The sequence below is a fragment of the Eretmochelys imbricata genome, chromosome 15 (assembly GCF_965152235.1).
Source record: "Eretmochelys imbricata isolate rEreImb1 chromosome 15, rEreImb1.hap1, whole genome shotgun sequence".
Classification (NCBI taxonomy): Eukaryota; Metazoa; Chordata; order Testudines; family Cheloniidae; genus Eretmochelys; species Eretmochelys imbricata.
Window position 1 is genome coordinate 12,418,590 of NC_135586.1, and position 24,138 is coordinate 12,442,727.

Here is a 24,138-nt window from a genome sequence, read left to right on the forward strand (position 1 = left end):
CTTTCCTGGCTGTTCAGTCAGCCCATCAGGCCATGCTGTACCTCCTGTTAATTAGATGTAATAAAAATCATCCATAACATACAAAGCAGCTGGTAAACAGAAGCAGGTCCCCTTAATTGTTTCCTTCCATTGTGGCTTTTTTCCCCCTTCCATTTGGCTTTTCTGGCTCTGTTAACGTTCTCGGAAGATGGATTTGTTTTCTATGTGCTATTTAAGAGAAGCTGGAACTGACAGGAATGGTTAAGAGAGGTGGGGATTGCTCTATTTTTTCTGAACATTGTTCTTAACTCCTACATAAAGCTTTTGGAAACAGTCACTTTCAGATTGACTTTACACTTTGAACTTTCACTGTAAAATAATGAAACATTCCTAAAAGATTCAAAGTTGTGTGTATTAAAGGAAAGCCCTCATCTTAAAGTTCACACATCTGTGTGAAAACTTTTACCTACTGTTGATGCAATTGACATTTAAGTTTATTGTAATTACAATATTAAAAGGAAAAGTAGCTTTCTCCATTTTTTTCAGGGTTTTTTTGTGCTTCTGCTAGTGTTTTGCATGTACTCAGTTTCCCCCTGTCTTCTGCATAGCAAGAAGGGACAGAAAAGGGCACTTGAAAGGGGAGGAAAAATATAATTATAAAACCATAAAAATTTCCAGCGGGACTCAGACAGGTGTAGGATTTGAAACTAATTCTACCTTACATTTTGAAATTCACTGAATTTCAAATTGAGTGTTCATCCCATGGAGAGCCAGAGCTAGTATAATATATTTCTCCTTCCCTTGATGAAAAAGCATTTCATAATTAATTCCCGGTTTGGATTCTGGCACATTCAGTGATCTGGTTTGTGTTAGCATAAGCAAAGTTGGCTCTTTGTTTATCGGAATGAATAAGAGAAAGGTACTACATTTAACACCACATTCATAATTTTTGGTTAACAATAGGGTCCCTCCTTTTGCCTCCAGCGTAGCCCTATAATTCTGTGATGTTTAACACTAGAGGCCATACAGTTATTGAACTAAAATAGTGTGTGTGCAATACACTGGCATTTGAGCAGTTTGTTACTAGTACACTAGCAGCCAGTGGTTCCAATTAGAATGGAAAAAAATTGTCCTGAAATTAAACTACTTTTAGTATTGCATTTATAGAAAAGAGTAAGCAAAGGGTAAGTAATGTGCACTGTTTAAGACTAATATGAAGGTAAATACTGTGTCTTATTCCATTAGGAATTCATTTTGTTATCAAAATAATTTGATATACTATAAACATTCTAGAAGGGATTCATCTTTCAGAAAAAAATGAGAGCAGCATAGCTTAAACAGAGCTGAGAGACTAGAAAACTTGTGGTATGTTCCCAACTCTTAACAGTTGTGGTCTGTGTTTTGGATGAATTATTTAACTTCTGCCTCAGCTTTTTATCTGTAGAATGGGGATGCTGCTTGCCCTCACAAAGGTGCAGAAGATTAATTAATCTTGGCACTCAAGAAGATGAAAATACTGCATGTGCTAAATATTTATCTTTATTAATATTTATATTCAAATCACATTTACATTTATTGGGAAACTATGGAATCAGAAAGCTTCTTTTGTTTTAAACTTTATTGTAGTGATAGTTTAATCAGCCTGAATTTGAGACTGCATGCATTGCTCTGGGTATATTTATAGTTACCAGAGAGCGTATAGAGGCAATAAAAATTAAGGCAAAAAAATCTGTCCATAAATCTTAATTGTGGTGTCATAAATGATATTGGCTTCTTGCCCAATGTGCATAAAAATAATGCATTGTGTCTCTTCAAATTAACCTGGTGCTTTTGTAAATATATAAAGACCAGATGTTGTGTGCATTTAGTTGCCCTTGAAACCGGTGAAAAATATTGATTTTTCTATTTAAGGTTTCATTTTTATTCAGTTGATTCATATTCAAAGGAAAGTATACATACAACTTGTAGAAAACACTGATAACAGCAGTTTCAACTCAAGTAATAGAAATAGGATCTGGATCCTGTTTCTTTTGATAGTTATATGACACTTCTCAAGAATATTTATTTTCTGATTTATTAGAATGTGCTGATCTGATAATCTTAAATCATGTTAACAAAAACGAAGACAAATTTCATCCTCATCAAAATAACTCCCTACAATCCCTCTGCATTTCAGTCTCTCAAAACCCCGAGTAAATAGGGGAACTTTGCTGGGTAATCTGAAGGTAATCAAACTTGGTTTCTAATGGGCCATTTGGGTTAGTATATTTTGAGGGGTTTGCCTTCTTTTCTTCTTCTTTGCTCTTTTAGAACTTAGCTGTTTCTAGTTACTTTTTGTGTCAGGATTGCTTCATTGGGATTCAGAATGGCAAGCGATCCATTTATAGTTTAAGACCCCTCAGAGAGTTGCATTTTGGAGTGTTCTGGAAAGAGAGAAGCTGCATTGCACCCATAATTGATTTACGGAACTGAGTTTTATCACTGTTCACGACAGTGAGACAACCAGGAGGGAAACAGGCATCTGCATTCTGCACTGGTTGAAGTTTCTCAGTGTTTTTTCAAAAGCAGCCTCATGTAAAGTTGCACTGATTTGAGGTCACAAAGGCACTAAACACAGATTGGAAGAAGGTGCTCGTGGCTACTTATGCAATCTTGCACTCCAGAAATTATCAGTGATTTAGAAGCAGTCCCATATTGTGGAACAAACACACCTAGTCATAGGGTCAGACATCACCCCTGTTGCCCTCTCCAAATTGTGCCCCTATCAGTATCGTTTCAGTTTTGTAGTACTGATCATCAACCAACTTGAACTCATTTGAGCCCCAGTCTCTGACAAGCACTGGGAGAGTCAAGAGACCTTTCATGTGGATGTAAGAAAAGGCTGTGGTATTTGCATACTTGGCATGGCAGCCAGAACTGTAGCATCGGTCTCATCTAGTGGCCTCCCATATTGAGCAGGAAGGATGAGAGCACAGATCCCTGCAAAACAGGAGAACCTTTGAGATAGATGAGTCCAATACCACCATTTGGGATCTCTGAGAGGAAAAAATGAACCACTCCAGCAATACCATCTGCCACAATCGGAGTTCAGTGGTATGATTAAGAGGTATTTTTAAAAAAAAAAAAAAAAAAAGTGTGAACATCTGACCATCCATTTCTAGAAGACAATTTTCAGGAGATCAGATAGACATGGTTTTCTTTCCATATTCATGCCTAAACTCAGATTGAGAAGGAGGTCAAAGAAGTCAGGAGAATTTCGGAAAACAGTTGCCTCTTCACAAACAATACATATCTTTCTCCCAAAAAGCGATCCGAGACAGGGATATGTGTGCTTGGGAAGACTGGGGTGCTGATTTGGTGGGGAGGCTAGTTACATAGTATTCATAACTTCAGATACAAAAATGATACATGCATACAACATGCAAAACAAATAAGATGATCGTATTCAGCAAATCAATTCAGTAAAAAAAACTTTTCCAGTGACACCGCACATGACTTATCTTGGATAAAATACATCATAATTATGTCATAATCATATCACTATGAGGAATATGAGGTGCAGTGTCACAGTGGTATTAAGATTTTTTTTCAAAATCTGATATAGTGAGTGTGTTCACCATGTAAAATGAATCTTTTCATTGGTCTGTTTTCATGAGTCACTGTATCTGGTTATTGGGGAGCCAGTTCAATTTTTTCTACTTGAAAAGAAGCAGTTTTAACAAAGAAAACAGTTGTTTTTTCTTTTTGGCTGACACCTTGCTCTGAGTAACGTTAGGAAACTTTTCTCAGCTGTGCAACCAAAGGCCTGGTCTGCACTAAGTGGGGGGATCAATCTAAGTTATGTAACTTCAGCTGTGTGAATAACGTAGCTGAAGTCAACGTACTTAGATCTACTTACCGCAGCGTCTTCACTGTGGTAAGTCGATGGCTGACGCTCCCCCGTCAACTCCGCCTGCACCTCTTGCCCTGGTGGAGTTACCAGAGTCGACCGGGAGAGTGCTCAGCAGTCGATTTATCTTGTCTAGACTAGACGCAATAAATCAAGCCCCGCTGGATTGATTGCTGCAGGTAATGTAGACAAGCCCAAAAGTATAGATCTGTGTTTTGTTATACGCCTTTTGGTGCCAATGGGAACATGGGTATTGCGATACTAAATCAGACCTGAGGTTCATCTGGTCCAATATCCTATCTCTGGTGATAGCCAGTATATCAGAGTAAGGTATAGGAACTGCACAGCAGGCAAATGTGAGATAATCTAACCCTCCAGCCCACCTCCTCCAGCGCCTACATATTAAGTCACATCCTAATCTTTAATAGTTAGAATGGTTTACGATCTGAAGCCATGAGGTTTAATATTCCTTCCAAAACTTTTGTTTCCATTAATTATAATTCTGGTAGTCCCTGTCAATTTGATGAAGGCACTGCTGGCCAGGTCCTGGATTAGAAGTTAAGGATACCCCCAAAGAAGAGGATCTATAGTTACATTTCCTTTGAGCATATTACAGATCAGTTGTGTCTCCAGAAATCATTTTGAGGGTGCAGTTTCCCAAGGTCACTATTCCTACTTTCCATTTGTTTAAGTGTACTTGGTGTGCAGTAGAAATATAGAGGAGATAAGAAAAGCTTTATTTTTTTAGAGAGACTTTGTCAATAAGTATGTCTCACTGTGTTCTAAGGTAATATGTCTCACTGGTATTTTTTAAACTTCCCCTGTTAAGAAAGAGTAACTTTCTCTTCAATTGGAGAAATAAGGTTCAATTTCTGTTGGTAACCAATGAGACTTCATTTAGAATACAATCTCTGTATTAGTGAGTTAGCCAGCAGAACTCTTCCTTCTGTAATAATTTAGCTTTATTTAGGGGAAAAAACAAACATAAAACCCCACCATTTAAGTCATAACATTCAGGGGAGAGTCTTCATGTCCTAGGGAAAAAACAAGAGCAAAGTTAATATATTGACTACTTATCCGAGTAATATTTTTGAAATAAGCCTGTTGCAAAGGCATATGACTATATAACCATATGTAACCATTATAAGCAAAGCATGAGTTCTCATATATTTGACTTTTTAAATCTCTTTACAGAGAATGAAAATGATCTGTTGGATTTAATGATATATCTGAACACTTTCCTGAAAGCAGTCCAAAAAGGAATCACTATTCTTGTATATAAATGTTGACACTTTTTTTGCTGCTTTTAATGCTTTACCATCCTTTTGATTCTGAACCAATAGGATAACTTATTAGCTATAATGAGTGACTAGAATTTTCATGGTCTGATGTACACCCATATTATATTAATATTTAATTAAGTCATAGAAGATAGAGTTCATTGTCTTTTTGGATTGTCCATTCCCCTTCCAGCACATGAAATACTACCTCAGATAGACTCATCTGTTAAACTGATATTACTCTTGGTCTTTTTATTTAAAAAAAAAAAGCCATTCACCTTTTCATTTGTCTGTCAGAAACACTGCTCAAGAGACGGTTTTCCCCAATAAAGGAATAAAAATCTTTCCTTAGTAGCAATAAAGAGGAAATCCCAACCTCCATGTCAGCCAGATCCTCTAGGTCCTTCTTGGGCTCCATGATGTAATGCCAGCCTTTGGGGTCCCTGTTCACTCAAGTGAAGTGGTGAGCATGTGAGCCATCAGTTTCTACAAAATGTAAGTTTTGATTTAAAAATTGTGACCTTTACGGCTGCAAAGAAAAATTTTTTCAAATAAAAACCAAATCCAAAGTGATTCCTAAATGGTTAGATATATCAACCAAACACATTTGGCTGGGTGTACGTACAAATAGCTGGATTTACTGTAATAACCACTTGAAGTGAACTTCAAAAGCAACTGGGAAAAGACTGCTTATCACCAGGAAACCTAATAGCAAAATGCTAGATATCTCACGTTCTCTATATTTGAGCACTTTACAAAATTGAATAAGCACTCTGGTCTTATCTTAAGTTGGTTTAGTGAATCACAGTAAATATTGAAGACTGTTAGAATAGCAGGCTAACTTGTCTTATTTTTTACTCTGCCATAAGCTACACAATTATTTGGAAAAGTCAGAGCTCCAAGTTCAATACTAGGCTCTTGCAGCCAGCTATCACTTATATCAACTGACTATGGGCTTGTGCTGAGTAGGGATATTGGCTGAACGTTGCCAAACAGTATTAAGTGGCTACTTTCTCTGTAATTGCTTGCTAAGAGACTCACTGGTTAACTAGAAATTCAAGAATACGTCATTCAGTGGTCTGGTTAAGTGAGGTATCCACAATGGTATTAATGGGGAAAAATGACACCCTGCAGGAAAAGGTGGGGGAGGGGCGAGGAATAGAGGCATAGGTTCTTACACGAAGCATCTGCATTTTTTAATTCTTTGATTGTAAGTAACTTTTGTCTCCTCTTTGTATTGTACTTGTTTTTCTCAACAGTTGCCTCCTAGACTTCACAAAAGGTGTGATATGACCATTCTTTGGCTAAGTCCAGGGTTAAAGAATTTTTAAAGCCATGTAACAGTTTGTCCGGCATGTGTGCCAACGGCCCTTTTTTTGTTATAACTTGGTTTGGTGACCACCCTCACCTCGAAAAAACCATGGCCCTTCGGGAGAGGTTTGAAGGATATTTATGTGTGTCTGGTCAGTCTTCTCTATTGCATTGTCTCTGTAGTTATGGGATGGGCACCTTTAGGGACTTTTATCAATTTTAAATGAATTATGGTAGCCAAACGTGGTTGTTTTGGGAGGGTGGACAGGACTTAACTTTGCTCTCTGCTGACTGTTTTGGGGAAAAAATTAACATAAAGTAAACAGAACCACCAAGGGATATACAAGGGACTTTCACACAGAAGTTAGAAGACCTTGACTTTGCAGATGACATCAGCTAGCTATCCTATACTCACAGATACATGCAAGCCAAAATAAATGATCTCCAGGTCTGTGCACAATTAGTACAGTTGAAAATCAACAGTGAGAAAACTGAAATCGTGAGAATCAACACACAAGAAGCACCAATAACACTTTCTGGAACTGAAATAGAAGAGGTCTGATATTTCACGTAACTTGGCAGCATTGTAAATGCAACAGATGGAACAGATGAAAACATTAAAGCCAGACTAGTGAAAGCCAGACACCCATTTGTAACAATAAAGCTAATCTGGAGAAACAGAAATCTTGCCCTCCAAATTAAACTTTGAATATTTAATGCCATTGTAAACTTGGTCTTACTGGATGATGCTGAAACTTGGGAGACTTATTAAGACTTTGCTGTCTAAACTCCAATTTTTCATAAACCGCTGACTTAGACAAATCTTCAATATCGGATGGCCAGAAAAAAATCACAAACGAAGAATTCTGGAGGAGGACAAAACAGAAACTGATAGGACAGGAATGAAAATGGAGGTGACTAGAACATACATGGAGGAAAGACCCAAAGAACATAACAAGACAGGTATTAGACTGGAACCCCCAGAGCAAGAGACAACAAGGGTAACATGGAAATGAACAATAGAAGCAGAATAGAAAGCTATCAAAAGGACATTGGAAGAAGCCAAGACTGCAGCAGGATACTGGCAAAGATGGAAGGCAGCAGTGGGAGTCCTTATGTTCTGGCCTAAGAGAGAGAGAATTCATTTTAAAGCTAGGCTATTTACAAGCATTTTGATGAGGAGAGCCCCTCCCTGTAGCTTCATCTGTGTTCTCTGCATAAATGTGATGGGGAAGGTGAGTCCCAGGGAGTGCCTGTAACACGGGGAGTTGGGGGTTTGCGGGGCAGCAGGTCTCATAGAGCAGCTTAGAATAAATAGATGGCAAGGAATTTGTGTTAGCTTTGACTGTGAGCTGTTTTGAATTTTGGTGCTGTCTGTTGTATAAAATTTGCTCAATTCTTTTTTACTGAAATTGAAAGGACCCCTTCTTCCCTAATTCAAGTAGCGTTTAGCTAGTTTTGACATCTCCTGAAAATAACCTGAATCAAATTAATTCAGTTGGTTTCCAGCTTCCTGGTGGTTTGAGGGGCAAGGAGGGAGAGCTTTTTTTCCATTCTGTGTCTTGAGGAAGCTGAGACTATGTAAAGAACATATTCCCACAGCACTGAGGGGTTCAAACAAAGCTATTTCCGTTTGGAAGCAGGCTGCTGGATTGCAAAGCAAGGCACAGGCTACTGCCTGCAGGCATTGTGAGTCCAAGCACGTACACTTACATCACCATAGTTTGAACTTGCATTTTGTGAAGTTTGTATAAAAAGAGCTGACACTGGGTAGGAAATGAAGATTCAGGGGGTCAGTGGGGCACAGAGTAGCAGCATTTGTTACTTTCCATTTGTAATCCAAAATCTTCATTGGCTTGATAAGACACTGAGTCGCATGATTTAAGTTGCATTGTCTTTAGTTTTTATCCTGTTTGGTATTGTACGTTCTTTTCTGATTGAGATTAAACAAGAGGGAGTGATTAGAATTAGCCTTTTGTGAAGAGGTGTGATTGGTATTACTGTTGTGAGGGAAAAGGTTGATTTTATCTGCTGTTTCTTGGATTCTGTGACTGCAGATTGTTTCTGTTTTAGTGCAACATCAAATATAAAGCAATAGCAGAGCTGTCTAATCCAGTTAAGGGAGGGGTTCACTTGGCATATAGAAGTTTACATTTCCCCATACAGATCTCAAATGATAGGTCAGTAGATGCAGTTTTTAACTGGTTCCTAAATAAAAGAATCTAAACTCACTGCCATCCATTTGGGTGGCAGTAACCTCTTTACCATTATTTTCCTGACAGCAGCCAAGTGCACAGTGATTTAGAAAGCTCACTCAGGCATCTTGTTCCTAACTTCCTTTGGCAGAGGCCATAGACTCTTTTCAACAACTTTGTGTACAAACTCTTGTGGAATAAAGGGAATTGTTTAACTGTTCCACTTAGCTCCTGATTGGGACAGAAAGATTTGTGGTGTGTGGGATGGCAGAGTGAAGAAATAAGGATTTTACTTCTATGTCTTACTCAAGGAACTGGTTCCCTGCCATATTTCATGTCTGGGTATTCCAGTGGCTCATCTTTCAACAGGAATTAGTTGAAATAGAAGAGGTCTGATATTTCATGTAACTTGGCAGCATTGTAAATTATACAAGGGTTTGTATAATGTTTTGCATCAGCTACCTAATGAAAATTATCACCTTATTTGGAAAGAAAATATGTGTTCATTGATTAATCCTTTTGCGTAATTAGTAATACAGTAGAATATGAGAAAATCTGATCTTCCCATGCTTTGAAAACACATCATAGCAGCTTGGCATATTTTTGGAGTTTCAAAACCAGGCCAGAGGTATGTATCTATAATTTGTTTCTGCTTGTGTCTTAACATGTTCTTCACTGAAACATTACTGTCTAAAAGGAACACAAAAGCATTTGCTAACGTGTGTCATGTATCTTTTGTGGATAGTAAGGCAAATTAAGTTCCAGAACTAATCTGCCTTTCCTGTGCTGGTCTATTTGTCACCCTCAGTAGTGTTGGATTCTGGTCTCTGACCATTTCAGCACTGAAGTTGAAGGAGTTTTCGTTGCATCTCCGTTTCTAAAGTGCTTTGGCATTCTTTTGGTAAAAGGTACAACATAAATAATAATTTTCTAATCACTTAGGTCAAATTCTAAAGCAGTATTAAATGGTAATCTACTATCATTTATAGACTCTTTTTTTCCCTTAAAGAATATTGACATCACAAACTTCAGCAGCAGTTGGAATGATGGGTTGGCCTTCTGTGCAGTCCTCCATACTTACCTCCCAGCTCACATTCCGTATCAAGAACTGAACAGCCAGGACAAGGTACAGTATTATAATATCCAGTTTAGCCTACGTTAACTGAAAATATAGTTAAGCTTAAAAAAAAAAACTTAAGACAGATTAAAAAAAATACATAGAATGGATGGGCATGCAACGGTAGAGAAACAAAATTGGGATTACTTGTTGCATTAAAATTGTAAATGGGAGCATGACTATATTACTTAAATTAGTTAAGCGTGGTTATAAAATTAAGACTTATCAATTATTTGAGGCCATTGGACAAATGAGAACTTTGGGACAAAGTTAAGAAGACTTCAATGAGCGAACATAAATTTTAAGAAGAACAGGAGTACTTGTGGCGCCTTAGACTAACAAATTTATTAGAGCATAAGCTTTTGTGGGTTACAGCCCACTTCATCGGATGCATAGAATGGAACATATAGTAAGATAGATATGTTCCATTCTATGCATATGTTCTATGTATACACACATACAGATAAGTTGGAAGTTACCATACCAACTGTGAGAGGCTAATGAGTTAAGATGAGCTATTATCAGCAGGATTTAAGGGTGGCAATTTTGCAACAGAAAAGCTTCAAAAACAGACTCCAACTAGAAACTGCTGAGCTTGAATTAATATGCAAACTAGATACCATTAACTTGGGTTTGAATAGAGACTGGGAGTGGCTGAGTCATTACACATATTGAATCTATTTCCTTAAGTTAAGTTCCTCACACCTTCTTGTCAACTGTCTAAATGGGCCATCTTGATTATCACTACAAAAGTTTTTTTCTCCTGCTGAGAATAGCTCATCTTAACTCATTAGCCTCTCACAGTTTGTATGGCAACTTCCAACTTAACTGTATGTATATATAATATCTTACTATATGTTCCATTCTATGCATTCGATGAAGTGGGCTGTAGCTCACAAAAACTTATGCTCTAATAAATTTGTTAGTTTGTAAGGTGCCACAAGTACGCCTGTTCTTTTTGCGGATACAGACTAACATGGCTGCTACTCTGAAACCCATAAATTTTAATGTGAGGAGATAACAAACAGTGGGTGGAAAGGGCTTTCAGTTGAGGTGATAGCATTCAGTAGTCTTTAACCAAAATGTTCCCTGTTGTTTAATGTTAAAGATCTGAAATTCAGCAACTTGTGTGCTTTGGAGTAGTTTATTCCCTTTTTTTGGGTGATAGGATGTTTTTTTGTTGAACATGCTTCCATCCCATATTGTTCAGGGTGTCTATTGCTTTCCTCCAGAGCAAAATTTAAAATCAGTGTTTTAGAGGAAAAAAAGTTAAAGATAAATTGGGAAAAAGAATAATCTCAATTTTTTTCAAATGTGTTGTAATTCGTACCCACAGAGACATCTTCCAGAGATGCATTGTTAATAATCTCCGTGACAAATGCAAAAAAAAATTCTTAACAGATGCAAAGGGATAGTTTATTACTTTTGCCATTTTTATAGACAATTAACTAATTTTTCACCTTAATGAATCACCTGATTCTTATTGTTCAGTCCATTGGTATATATTAAATAATTGTTTCTTAATATCTTATGTTTTCCTTTTTTCTCTTTAAATATCCTCTTTACAGCCCTCTGTTTCTTCTAAGACTTAGTGCTGCAGCTTTTTACTTGTGTAGAGCTATATTTTATTTGAAATTCAATTTAATCTTTATCATGTATCCATATTGATATTAAAGTTATATCTGGTTTTACATAAACACTAAGACTGGTAAGAGCTAAGAGAAGAATCCTCCATGAGCTGCATTGGACATTGGTATAAAGATTTATTTCATATGGTATCTGTTACTACTCTAAGGAGTGCTATAGGATTACCTAGAATAGATTAATAAAGATATATATTTCTCCTGAGTGCATCTCCACCACCTCTATAAAAGTGGCTACAAGTACCTCTTATTGATTACCATTGGCAGGCTATTGTACTTTTTTCAAATGAAGTTTTAAAAGTTATATTTACCTCTTATTTGAACAATTCCTCTAATGGTTGAAGTTTAGAATCTTATTAAACTTATTATTTCCCAAACTTTGCTCAGTATTCACTTATTCTCCTTATTTGATAACATTTAATTTAAAATGCAATCCCTTATAGCTGCATCTTTCTTATACAAACAGATGTAAAAACATATCCCTCTCCAGAATTAACAAAATTCTTTCCCTACTTATTTGATACTTTGGTTTTTGGGGGGGTTTTGGTTTTTTTTAAATTTTATCTGTGGCAAATTAAAGTCCCCAGTTATCACTGTCCTAACATTGTTGAAAAATCTTTACCCCAATCCAGCAGGTAGTAAATACTTCCTCCAGACATTCATGTATCCCTAGTACAGAATGATTCCTGTGACACATCTTTATAAATAGAAAAGGAGTACTTGTGGCACCTTAGAGACTAACCAATTTATTTGAGCATAAGCTTTCGTGAGCCACAGCTCACTTCATCGAAGCTGTAGCTCACGAAAGTTTATTCTCAAATAAATTGGTTAGTCTCTAAGGTGCCACAAGCACTCCTTTTCTTTTTGTGAATACAGACTAACATGGCTGCTACTCTGAAATCTATCTTTATAAATGTGATTTCGTTTTAAACTCTAGCTGAAGTCAATACAGGGTTTTATTAGAAATGTTTTCAAGCAGCAAGTCCGTTAAATTTTAAGTAGTTTCCCTTCTGTTTTCATATAAATGTTGCATTACATTTACAGAGAAGAAACTTCACTCTGGCCTTTCAGGCAGCTGAAAGTGTTGGCATCAAATCCACTCTGGTAAGTGTTAAGTTAAATGGATAATGTCCTGTTTATTAAATGTCTTTTATACCTTGCACAATGAAGCTCTGTGACAGAAAGATTACTGTGTTTTGGGCCTGAAGCAATATAATGAGGACAGTTAATTTGCCCCAGAGTGATTTGTAAAATGGTTGTATATTTTGTATGAAGCCTGCTTTTTCCATGTAGACATTACTGTTCTCCTGAATTTTTCTGTTGGCTTCTTCCTTGACAGGGCAGGTATTTTGTCTTGTGACAAACTGTAGCATATAAAGAAACCATTAATATTCAAAACAATACAGCCAAGCTAAAATAGAGTACAGGTGAACTGCTCACAGATACTCTGGCCTGGGAAGTCTGCAGGGCAGACATACTAGGCTTCTTACACAGCCTGGTATGTGTCTGTGCTGGTGGCTTAAGGAACTGTGGGTACAACGTACATTCTAGATTTGGGTTTACATTTCAAATTGTTTGAATTTAGTAGAATTCTGAAGGTGCAAATCAAACCCTTGAAAGTTGGTTTTTTCAATAAAGTAGGAAGGTCATGATTTCTGTGGTCCATCTGTTAGACCAGCAAATGGTCCAAACTATTGTTGTATAGAGGGGCTTTCTTTGTCTTCATAATCAAGCATTGGCAACATTAATAGAAAATTTGATACTAGGTCTGTAATGAATTAATTTTTTAACTGTGAAAGTGTTTCTCTAACAATAGTTAAGAGGCTTTGTAATTCCTACAAGAAGAAATTCCTGAGCAGAGTTGAAAAGAATTACTAATTGTCATTATGAAAATAATTATCAGAAGAGGAAGACTTTTCTGAAGCCATTGAATTGGAAGAAACCCAAGCCCTGGTAGATGTCTCCAGGAATTCAGCTAGAATTGCCAGGACCAGAAAAAGAATTTAAATAACTCATTAGGACTTGTGTAACTGGGATTCTAGCAAAGCTGCCATTGAGTTAGCGATTCACAATGCTATATAGTCAGACATTTAAAAATAGCACTTTCCTTGATCCTTATCAAAACCTCTGACCAGCCATTGTATTTGTTCACAATGGAGATGCAACTACTGAGTATTTTTAAATACCTCAGAAGTTAGTGATTTTGAAATGTGAAGATTTTTACCAAATGCAGATATAAAAATAGACTACTGAGAGCAGCTGTAGAAATGCCAGCATGCAGTTAGCTACAGTAAAGTGGCACTGTGATGTTCCCCTCTGGTGTTGTCTGGACCAGTGATCTGCTAGGCCACTCCAGTCCTTGACTCTGGGAGCCAGCCTTACCCTGATCTGCTGTGAGATCCCCTGTTCGAGAACCCCCTGCACAGCCTCTGGCATGTAAGCTGCTCCCTGCTACTTGCAAGCTAATGACACTAGCCAATATGTCCGGTCCCAGAAACAACCATAGGAACCTCCGTCTTACAGTGTCCAGTTATGCCCACTGGATGCTGCAAGCTTATATAAGTTCATCAATTTAACAAAGAAATTGATATGTACCAGGCTTGTTATCCCAAGGGGAGCCTCTGACACACTTCAAACCAAACACACTGCTTCAGATAGAATAAACAAACAAATTTATTAACTATAAAGATAGATCTTAAGTGATTATAAGTCAAAGCATAACAAGTCAGATTTGGTCAAATGAAATAAAAGCAAAATGCATTCTAAGCTGATCTTAATACCTTCAATGTCCTTAACAACTTATATGCTTCTCACTGCTGGCTGGTTGCCCTTCAGCCAAGCTCTCCCCTTTGTTCAGTGTTTCAGTCGCTTGGTGGTGTCTGTAGATGTAGGTGTGACAGAGAGAGCATGGCAAAATGTCTCTCCCTTTTATCATGTCCTTTCTTCCCTCTGGGCTTTGCCGCCCTCCTCGCCCCCCCATTTCAGGGTCAGGTGAGCATTACCTCATTGCAGTCCCAAACTGCCCAAAGGAAGGGGGTGACTCCCTCCAGGGTCTAACAGATTCTTTTGTTGCTGCCTAAGCCAGTGTCCATTGTTCCTGTGAGGCTGGGCTGGGTTTGTCCCATCCATGCCCTGCTGAGGTGTGAACTACCTCTCTGTTCTTGGAGTGTTTTTGCACGGGCTTGCTTTAAGCCATGAGGATACATTTTCAGCCTCATAACTATATACATCAAAATATAATGTATAACTTTACTATAACATTACTGTAACAATTATTATAACATCACTATAACAGCCATGCTCAGTGCATCATGAGCCTTCCGAAGACACCCAACATAACCAACTTTGCATTGGATACCACACAATCATTTTATAAAGATGAACATGGGAGTGTAGGGTGTCCCCCTGAGGTACAGAGTGTCACAGGCAGTTTCCTCTCCCTTGACATTACAGTACATAACGGTACTAGAAAGTGTACTTTACAAGATACCTGGAACTGGCTGACCAAAAACTATCTTAAAATGTAATCCCTACACATGCAGACACTTCCATAGGCTCAGGTACATCCAAGCTGAATTAAATTTTATAAGAGGAAATTGTATCTTTCAAAGGGAAAGTTTGTTAGCAGTATATGCAGCTACACTGTGTGTTTTGTGTGGCAAATGGTCATTGTGTCTACAAATGTTAATGAGGGTAACATTAGGGAAAATTATTTCAGTTGTTCCTTGTTTTGCCTACTCACAGCTCCTTTCATAAAGTGAACTCTAACACAATAATTGCTATTTCTGTTTGAACTCTATTAAAAATCCCTTCCTTTGCGTACAGGTTCTATGCGTAGATTGTGGAGCAAGATATATCCATCTTACTTGTTTGTAAATCCGTTTACGCACTTATGGTGCAATATAAATAATTAGAATAGTTTGAGATCAGTTCATAGCTTTGTGAGGTAGGAATTAACTCCTCACGTTTTGCCTCTCCTTCAGATTACATATTTTACTAGATTTGGTAATGCTCATTTTTCCTAGTTAAACATCTACCTTGGAAATCACTATACCAGTGGTGGGCAACCTGACAGGCTGCATGCAGGCCGCAGATTACCCGCCACTGCACTATACCGTTGTAAAGTGACGCTTGACAGTGCCAAGTAAAAAGGTTGACCGTTAGAGAGCAAGTTTGTGCCAGGACATTTGTTACAAAGCTAGACCTTGATCCTGCTATTGAAAGTGCATGTGCGGTTGCAGATACCTGCATGCGTGCCATTAACTGCAGCATTGGGGTTCTAGTGTTTCAAAACTGGACTGTTTTTATTGTTAGCAGTATTAAATGAGAAGAAACCTGAGGTATACTCTGATATTGGATTCATGAACTGCAGGTCACAAAGTTAATGTTGCTTTTCAATGAGATGGTAGCCCTTTGCAGATGGCGCAGAAATAACTGTTTTAAACTTTTAAGTCGTGAAGTACCTTTCACCATCTGAACTTTGCAAATGACATGCTGAGCAAAACGGAGATCTTTCCCTAAGCTTTTCTCAGAGTGGGAGCTTTACAGCTTTGATGAGCACTGCTTTGACATGAACTTGCAAGGTGGTAATTAATAATTTTGATCTTCTTTTTGTGACAGGACATCAATGAAATGGTGCGAACTGAGCGTCCAGACTGGCAGAATGTCATGCTGTATGTTACAGCAATTTACAAATACTTTGAAACCTGAAACCTTGTTAATCCAAAAGATTTGCAGGGTGGAATCATCACTATCTGCCAGACAGAAACATGACTGAAATGCTAATCCCAGATTCATTAAAATCTGGCAACATTCATGTCCCCCAACCTTCAGTGATGCTATCATGGATTGTCTCAAACTGCTTCAGCCAACAAACCTTGTAACACAGGTTAGAAGCAAGAACTTGTTACCAGTGTACTAGGCATATCCCATGGTATTGAGTTATCCAAATTAATTATGTAGCCTAATAAAACTGGCCTTCTAGGAACTTCCTTTACATCCAGACTTCTTGAAGTTTTCGTATTTCCATAAGAGAGACTGAGGTGTATAATGCTGTAGCATATACAGGATTGAATGTACAGCTAGAACTATGAGAAGGAAAAGGATGAAACAGCATCATAATCAATTTTCTCTACTATCAGAAACCACAGTGTCTGGGTGAATATTCTACCCTTATATACACTGCACCCCAATACAGTAAAAATCTTAATAGTAACTGAAGTTACTGTCTTCATTATTTTTCCTCCTCTAATGTGCACAATATTCAAGGGAAAGGAGCTTTTATTCTGTCAGGCTTACTTGACGAAAAGTGCTCTCTACACCTGGACAAATCTGGCGCAGAAGAACTCTTCAGTGTAAAGCTCTGTTTAAGCCTACCTCTGTCACACAGTAACGTGGCTTCCAACTTTATCTAATGGATTATAAGGACTAGCACATACAATTCCTGGCTTGAAGAGTATACTGTATTTACAAGGAGTTATATTTCATATAATTTTCTGTGCTTCCATTATAACTAATGAGATTAATCAAGAATTTATCCTCGTAGAACTTGTCTCTATCCCCTTCTTCCTTTGCCTGCATAGCACACATAGAAATGCCGATCTTTCCTTTCCAGCAATACAAGCATACAGTGTCTCTGATTTCAATGGTGGAATTATGCCAGTGGGATTTCTCCCTCTACAGAGAAGATAATTGTCAGTAATGGGATGTCCAGCTTTGCAGTGTTCCATGTACACTTTTCTTTGGATCTTGCAGATACTGGTCTAACTAAAAGAAAGCAAAACATGCTATGAAGAGAACTGTAGTGGAATTAATTTTTATGTAATCCTGTTCCAATCTGGAATATTGTATCACAAAGACTAATGCTCCTGAGGAAAGAATGAAAAGCTTTGGTCTGCTCAGATTGTATTCTCCTAAAATGCACCTCCGTTCATGTGGCAAAACTCTCTAGGCAAAAGAGTTCAAGCAAGTGCCTTAAATATCCTTGAGTTGGTAGACCCTGGAGCTCCAGGGCACTGTGCAAAACATTAGGAACTCAGAAGGATTTCTAGTGGCAAACTGACGTGTGTTGTTAAAATGATTTTTGTAATCCTGTACTTGTCATACCAAGAGGAGGCCTTCACCCTACCATTGTGTTCCTGCCTCTTACTTCCCTACATAGATAGCAACAGTTAAGCCACAGGAAAGAGCCTCTCTCTAATGTTGAGCTGAAGCTTTCATTTGATGACCACCTTTATAAATACACTTAATCTACCAACAGCCCTGTTAGAAACAATGATTCTGTTATTCCTATTGTGTGCCTATAACTCTTATGGACAGTTTGAATGAATAGATGTTAACAACTCAGTGAATGCAAATGTGCTTGGCAACTATTAGTGCTATCAGGAATGGAAAAAACACTGATTCAAATTAAAACTATATAGCCAGTCAGAATAGCTAGAGCCCTGAAGAATGTAACCAGTCTGAAGAGGGGGCATTTCAGCATGCCTCTGGCATTTAAACAGACCTCACACCTCTTAACTCCTATATTATAAAGCTCAACTAACTCTTAAATTCTGATCAGTGTCTGTAGTGGAAGGAATAAAACAAATGTCTTTAGTGATGGGGGAAGGGTTTATTAAATGTCTGGTAAATAACCATTTAGTCCAAAGAGAGGACACTTGGAGAAGTTTCCAGAGAAGCTGTTTCTGGTGACTACTTCCTCTCAGATTGGGAGGCTAATGTTAGGCAAGTAGCTAAAAATTCTCAGGCTGTGAGTAAACAGGCTTGAAGATCCTCGGCAACCAAGAGAAAACGGTTGCAGAAGAGACTTCAAATAAAAATATCTTCATAAGAGTTGAATAGAAAGAAGTGGGAAATGTACACTATCGCTTTCACAAACTGCTGAAATCCCATTTCTGCACTTTTATGTTACGGGAGGCTGTTTTCTTTTCCTTATGAATTTAAGTTGTCTATTTACAGTTGCATCATTTTATTTATTACATTAAGATTGAAAAAAAATTCTAATTAAAAAGATAGCACTCCTCACTCTAAATTCACTAGTAACCTATTTCTTTAACATAGTTTGAGCCAAGGGCTAATTTTAGCTATTTTTCTGCAAAGTGGTGTCTGAACTTTACTTGCCTGGAAATCTCTGTTGTTAATTGTAATAGTATTGATCATGTAAACATCCATAAAAAGGGAATTCCAGTTTTTCAACTATATCCAGTTAGGCAATATGATAGAAGCATTAAGAATCTGCAGAGATGGAAGTTTTAAAATAATAAACATAGACCTTCATTAGAAATGAAGAAATCTACAGATTGCTTCTTGGCGCGATCTGTCTGTTTTGGTGGGTTTTGTTTTTGTTTGTTTGGGGGTTGGTTTTGGGTTTCTTTTTTTTTGTTTGTTTGTTTGTTTGATCTGAAGTTATACTTGGTGTTGATGGTACACAGGTATTGGAGTTACATCTGGAAAGAGGCATGTGGCTCCATAAAGAAATTTCCGAGACACACATCTGAGCCTTTACAAATAGAATACTGTGCTTCTGACCCAATGAAAGGATATTCAAGAAAGGGATGGAAGAAATAAAACAAACTGAACCCTGGTACACAGTAACAGAATGTTCAGAAAGGCGGAAACAACGAATCTCTCCTTTTGCTAATTGGAAGAATGACTTATGTAACCTTTCTGGATAGAAATAATGCTCTTCAGTATGGTTCCAACTCATACTTCACCCCGAAAGGGCCAGTTCGGTTACACATTGTAGAGTGCAAGCTTTGTGCTGTTTGACTTGATATTTTTGTTCTGTTTAATGTACTTAAAATGCCAAACAATATATGGTAGATTTATTTTTATTGCATTTTAGTATGTGCCTTGCAAATGCCTGTGTTTTAGTAGTCTGTGTTATTCATGTCCATCTCTGTAAGAGGTGCACATAACCAAAACAGCTTGGACGTCTTTATGCAGTTTTGGCTCTGTTGCTGTCTGGATAATGTTAAGTGAAACACATTCCATTGAATGTAAAGATGTCAGTATCCAGTCAGGTGTGTGTCAGATTTGTTTAATATTCATGGTACATCAGCGGGGAACTGAATGAACAGTTGAAGCTTTTTCTTTACCTTCAGTTAGCATCAAAGGAGGAATAACTTATTTTTTAATATTCAGACAGACGGTCTCCAGAGTTCTTTGATGTCCAGAGTAACAATAAAAAGGTGATGTGAACCTTTGGAATCGATGAGATTGGGTTTTCAGGTATTTCGTATGTTTAACTGAAAACACTTATCCGTTAGTTTTAGCCATGTAACTCAATGGACCTCATAATGACCTTTCACTACAGCAATACCTGCTAGAAATTCTAAGCAAAAGCCTCTAATTGAAACTGCAGCCATGGAGAGGCAACCCAGAATGTTGTATTAATAATTACATGATATCCTGGTTAAAGAATAAAATGTCACTCTTTGCCTTATTTATATTAAACATTGTTTCTGCCAATTATAAATTGCATTTATCAGAGAGTGATAGATGTCTCCAGTTTAATAATATGTTGTCCCTACCTTTCTGTGCTCTTGAAAAGTCAACCAGTCTGCCTTGAGAGGTCTCCAACTTTGCCAGGGCGATGAAACCAAATTCAGCTGTTACACTGGTGTAAATCCATATGAACACCACTGACTTCAGGAGTTACTCCTGTTTTACACGTATGAACAGAGCAGAATTTTGCCCACTAAATCTAATATGATGATGCGCGCAAAACTGTGGTAAAATCGTTATAAAGATGTGCCTCAGGAGTTGTCAAAGTGACAGCAAAATCTCTATGGTGTTTCATATTTGTTCCCTGTCAATGACCTCAACATCAAATCTCATCTGCCCCCGCCCCACCACCCATTCTACCTCTGATGTTATCAACCATTCCAGGTAATAAAGAACCTGGTAGTGACAGCAGTTTTGTTGTTCGTATGAAAGGTAGAACAGAATATTTTATTCTTGCATCTCTAGTTTCTGTGCAATTCTGACAAAGGTATGAAATTTTTGGCCCATAACTCTGTTTTAAATTAACAAATAGGAGCGTATGCTTTTTCAAGATTTTGTTTTACCAGCTGTGTTCTACTCATGGTTGTCTTAAGAGCCCTACTTGCCTGTCCATTGACAAGCTGACATCCCTTTCACAGCTTGCTCCAAGAATGTCAAAACCGTAGTCCTTTTCTGCCCTGATTCAAGACACAGCCCCAAGAAGGCTACCTGTGGAAAAGGGCATTATCGTCGTCATATCTGCACAAATTGCTTGTCCCCAAGTTTTTATGATCTTCCGGACTTGACGTGATCAATGATTTTTACCTTTGACTCTTATTTTTATTTCATGTCCCTCCAAACCACATTGTTGGCTACTGCTACAGTGCCTTGCCTGAGCAGAATGGCCAAGGCATGAATCCCTGTGAAAGTGGACACCACCCTGCATTTTAAAGTCATTGTCATGTCTGTGCCCCAGAGTTGACACCGTTCATTGTGCTTCCACTTGCCTGTATACGTTGATTGGCCAAATATAAGTCAGATCATTTCAGCTCTTCAGTTGACACCTATTTCCCCCTCACATCAAGAAATGTCGTACATAGAGCTTACATCTCACTGTAATGCTTGTCTGGTGCTTTTGCATTAAAATCCTTAACTCTCCAGTAAATGAAAATAGTGTTAGACATTTCTAATTTAATGGCCCCAACTAAAAATGTGGATTTAATACTGACTGTGCCCCTAGAGTAGTTTTTCTGCTCGTTTCTCAGGGAGAGTTCCTATGCTCAAAGAATGAGTTGCTTGCTGCAGTAGAACGGGTTGTGAACTGCAGTGTTTAATTTAAAATAAAATCTGTTGTTGGAGTTCAGTTGGGTTTACTGGACAGTTCTAAGAATTTGTTCAGCTCTGTCTGCTCTTAATTTCTGTAATAACTAGGTCAGCGTTGAGTACATTTGGTAACTGTCAAAAGGTCAGCGTGCTAGGGTCTGGGAACATTTGACTAGTTCATTATGGTGTCTAAGTTGTTTAAAAGATCTTTTTTATATGTAATTTTGTATAAAGGGCTTAGCCATTAAGCAGAATATTGAAGTGGGTCTCTTATTTCTTGTGTATTCCATGCTTGCCAGCTTTTACAGTGGTAAGATCTTCAACTGTCTCAGCTTGACAGGATTACTCTCCTGGTCTCTGAATTAATTATATGTAATTCTTTTCCTTCCATAAGAAATTGTTTGCCTACACCTAAACTTGAATAATACTTAGCTACAGAAGCCGGATGCTTCTGCATTTTTCTCCAGATTAAAGTGGTTTATTTTTTACTTGAGAGGTTCCTGACCCTAATTGATACAGGGCTGTATCTGCTGTTGAGTTGCACGCAGATTTCCTAGCGACTTCAGTGAGAGTTCTGCGTGCAGAACGATAGACAAGTCGCTTACAGAATATTTTGTGGCACCACAATCATCCCCATTTTCAGAGGTTTGCAGTGTTGCCAAAATCACTCAATCTAGGCTGAAACTTGGTATATAAGCTCTCACCGGGGGAGTATCCTTCTGTTTAATAGTATTTTTGAAGAAATAGTTTGTATTTGGTATAGGAACTAAAGGAAATGTCATGGGTTTAGAATCGCTGTGCTTTTCTAATGCTTTTGAATTTTAAACTGAGAATTTTGCATATAGTGCTAGAATATGAACTGGATTTCTTGGAGGGAAAAGATTTTAAAATGACTCGCTGTGACTCCACTGTGAATAAGCAACATGTTATGTTACGTGCATTTCCTCTTTCCAGTGAATAATATGTATAGTTTTACTCGTATGCACTTCGTGTGTGTGTTTGGTAGCTAGAATGGCACAACAAACAGTTATTGGTGCAAAAGAGCCCTAACAGTCTGTGTTATACACAGGTCATGAACCAAGATTTTAAAGGATAGACTGTATTGGCAACAAAGGAACAGTTAACGTTTGCTCAAAACTCCACTTCACAAAATGTCTCTCTCTCTCTCTCTCTCTCTGCTTCACTTCTTTCAGCTAAATATGTATTTACAATTATGGTGAATTTCAGGAAATGGGGGACATATACATGATGACATAACCAAGTAACTTATACATGTAAAAATTACATAGTGTTTCATGAGTGTTTCGAAAATATTTTTAAATGTGTGTATCATTAAATATTCAGTTTGTTACAATCTATTCTTACTAGTTTAATGTAGATTTGCTTTTAAAACCTACACCTCTTTCATGTTTCATCTGCTAAAGTTTGCTTGAACAAAAAAAGCCTTAGTTTTCCTATTGGTTAATACAAATGAAAAGTATGAGACTGCTAACTGGGATATGGAGCATTTCCCCTCTAGATTGCCAGTTCAAATCCAGCGTGGGCCAGTAATGACTGTCTGAAGGTTGTTTGGTCAACATGAAATGAATCTGTGATCCAGTTAATAGTGGGCAGGTGTCAACATCAGGAAATCAGAGTGACACTAATTGGCACCACCCAAAGGGATGGATACTGAACTATCTTCTGGCCCTTAGAAGTGGTACCTTCATTTCCAGTTTGAGATAACTGGCAGAATAGTGTGGGAAGCTTGTCCTATCCCCACTCACTCCAGCCCATGTTGAGAAAGAATAAAAGAACTTTATTGCCATCTCCTTCAGTCTGGCATCACAAGCATTGTATTTGCTTACAAAGTGGCCCACAACTTTGATAATGACACCACTGCTTGGAATATTATCAGTTGGCATAACTGCTCTAGAGAGAATTGGAATGTTACATAGCTTTTAAGAATCATGAAAACAGAAAACTGATTTTAAAAAGACCTTTCCATACATTCTTCCTAAGTTTTATTTATTTCTGTGTGCATTTGAAACATGACAGATCACCCTAGCAGTGATTGGGTTGAGTGAGGGTAGCAGTTCTAGTTCTATGCAAAAAGCACTTTCCCTTCTTTCTTAAACCACACATTCTATTGTTACAACTGAAAAGGCTTCAAGAAATGTCTGAGCTTTAAGTGCATAGTTGTGTCACAGATTTGACCTTACAGTCTGAGTGGGGAAAAAATAGTATCTTTTCTCAGCTTCCCTTCCAGTTGGATCTGAGACTTGGAAGCAGAGGAGGAATCCAAAATGTGTTTCAATTAGACTGCAGCCTGGTTCCAGTTTGAAAGGCAAAAATCAGTAATCATTGGGACTTCCAAGGCTGGCAATCCTATTTTAAATTAAAGCCCTTGGAGGAACAGTGTGTTTTTAAGTTTTGCAAGTTCCACTAAGGATCTGGGCATTTGCTTTATACAAAACAATGTATTCTGCGTTTGTATTTAGTATATATGCCTTCGATTTGCCAATGTTACCATGTTTTCTTCTTAAGTTTGTGAAATAAAGTTTTACAGATATTAAAATGTGTACTGTATTGACTGAGATGGGCCGTACTACAAACTCAGATCCAGTTAGCTTTTCGTACCATTCCGTCACCATTACTGACTTTCAGGAGCAATATTTAGAAGGGGTAGTTTACAGTTGTGTGTGTGGCATATATGTAATGCATGGGAGGTGTAACTAATTCCTGATTTCTGTATGTGGATTTCTCAGAATTTTAGCACTAGCAGCACAACTTAAAGCATCTGTCCTAACGGGTTTATGTACTATAGTAATGGGTATCCTTAGATATTATGATAAAAGTGGGTACTTGATGTATTGTCTTCACATTGGATTGTTCTGGTCTTGAATATTCAATGGATAGAGAAGGGAATTGCTGT

General features: G+C 37.7%; 1 protein-coding gene across 8 annotated transcripts in view; it reads left to right on the plus strand.

Moving 5' to 3' along the window:
• Positions 1 to 23,781, plus strand: part of SPECC1L (sperm antigen with calponin homology and coiled-coil domains 1 like) — a 111,026-nt gene extending 87,245 nt beyond the window's left edge. For all 8 annotated transcript variants that reach the window (XM_077834586.1, XM_077834585.1, XM_077834592.1 and 5 more), the window contains 3 exons: positions 9,664 to 9,780; positions 12,459 to 12,518; positions 16,035 to 23,781. In XM_077834586.1, the coding sequence (XP_077690712.1) occupies positions 9,664 to 9,780; positions 12,459 to 12,518; positions 16,035 to 16,124 (267 nt within the window). In that variant the 3' untranslated portion in view covers positions 16,125 to 23,781. The remainder of the gene's footprint in view (positions 1 to 9,663; positions 9,781 to 12,458; positions 12,519 to 16,034) is intronic.
• The last annotated feature ends 357 nt before the right edge of the window (positions 23,782 to 24,138 follow it).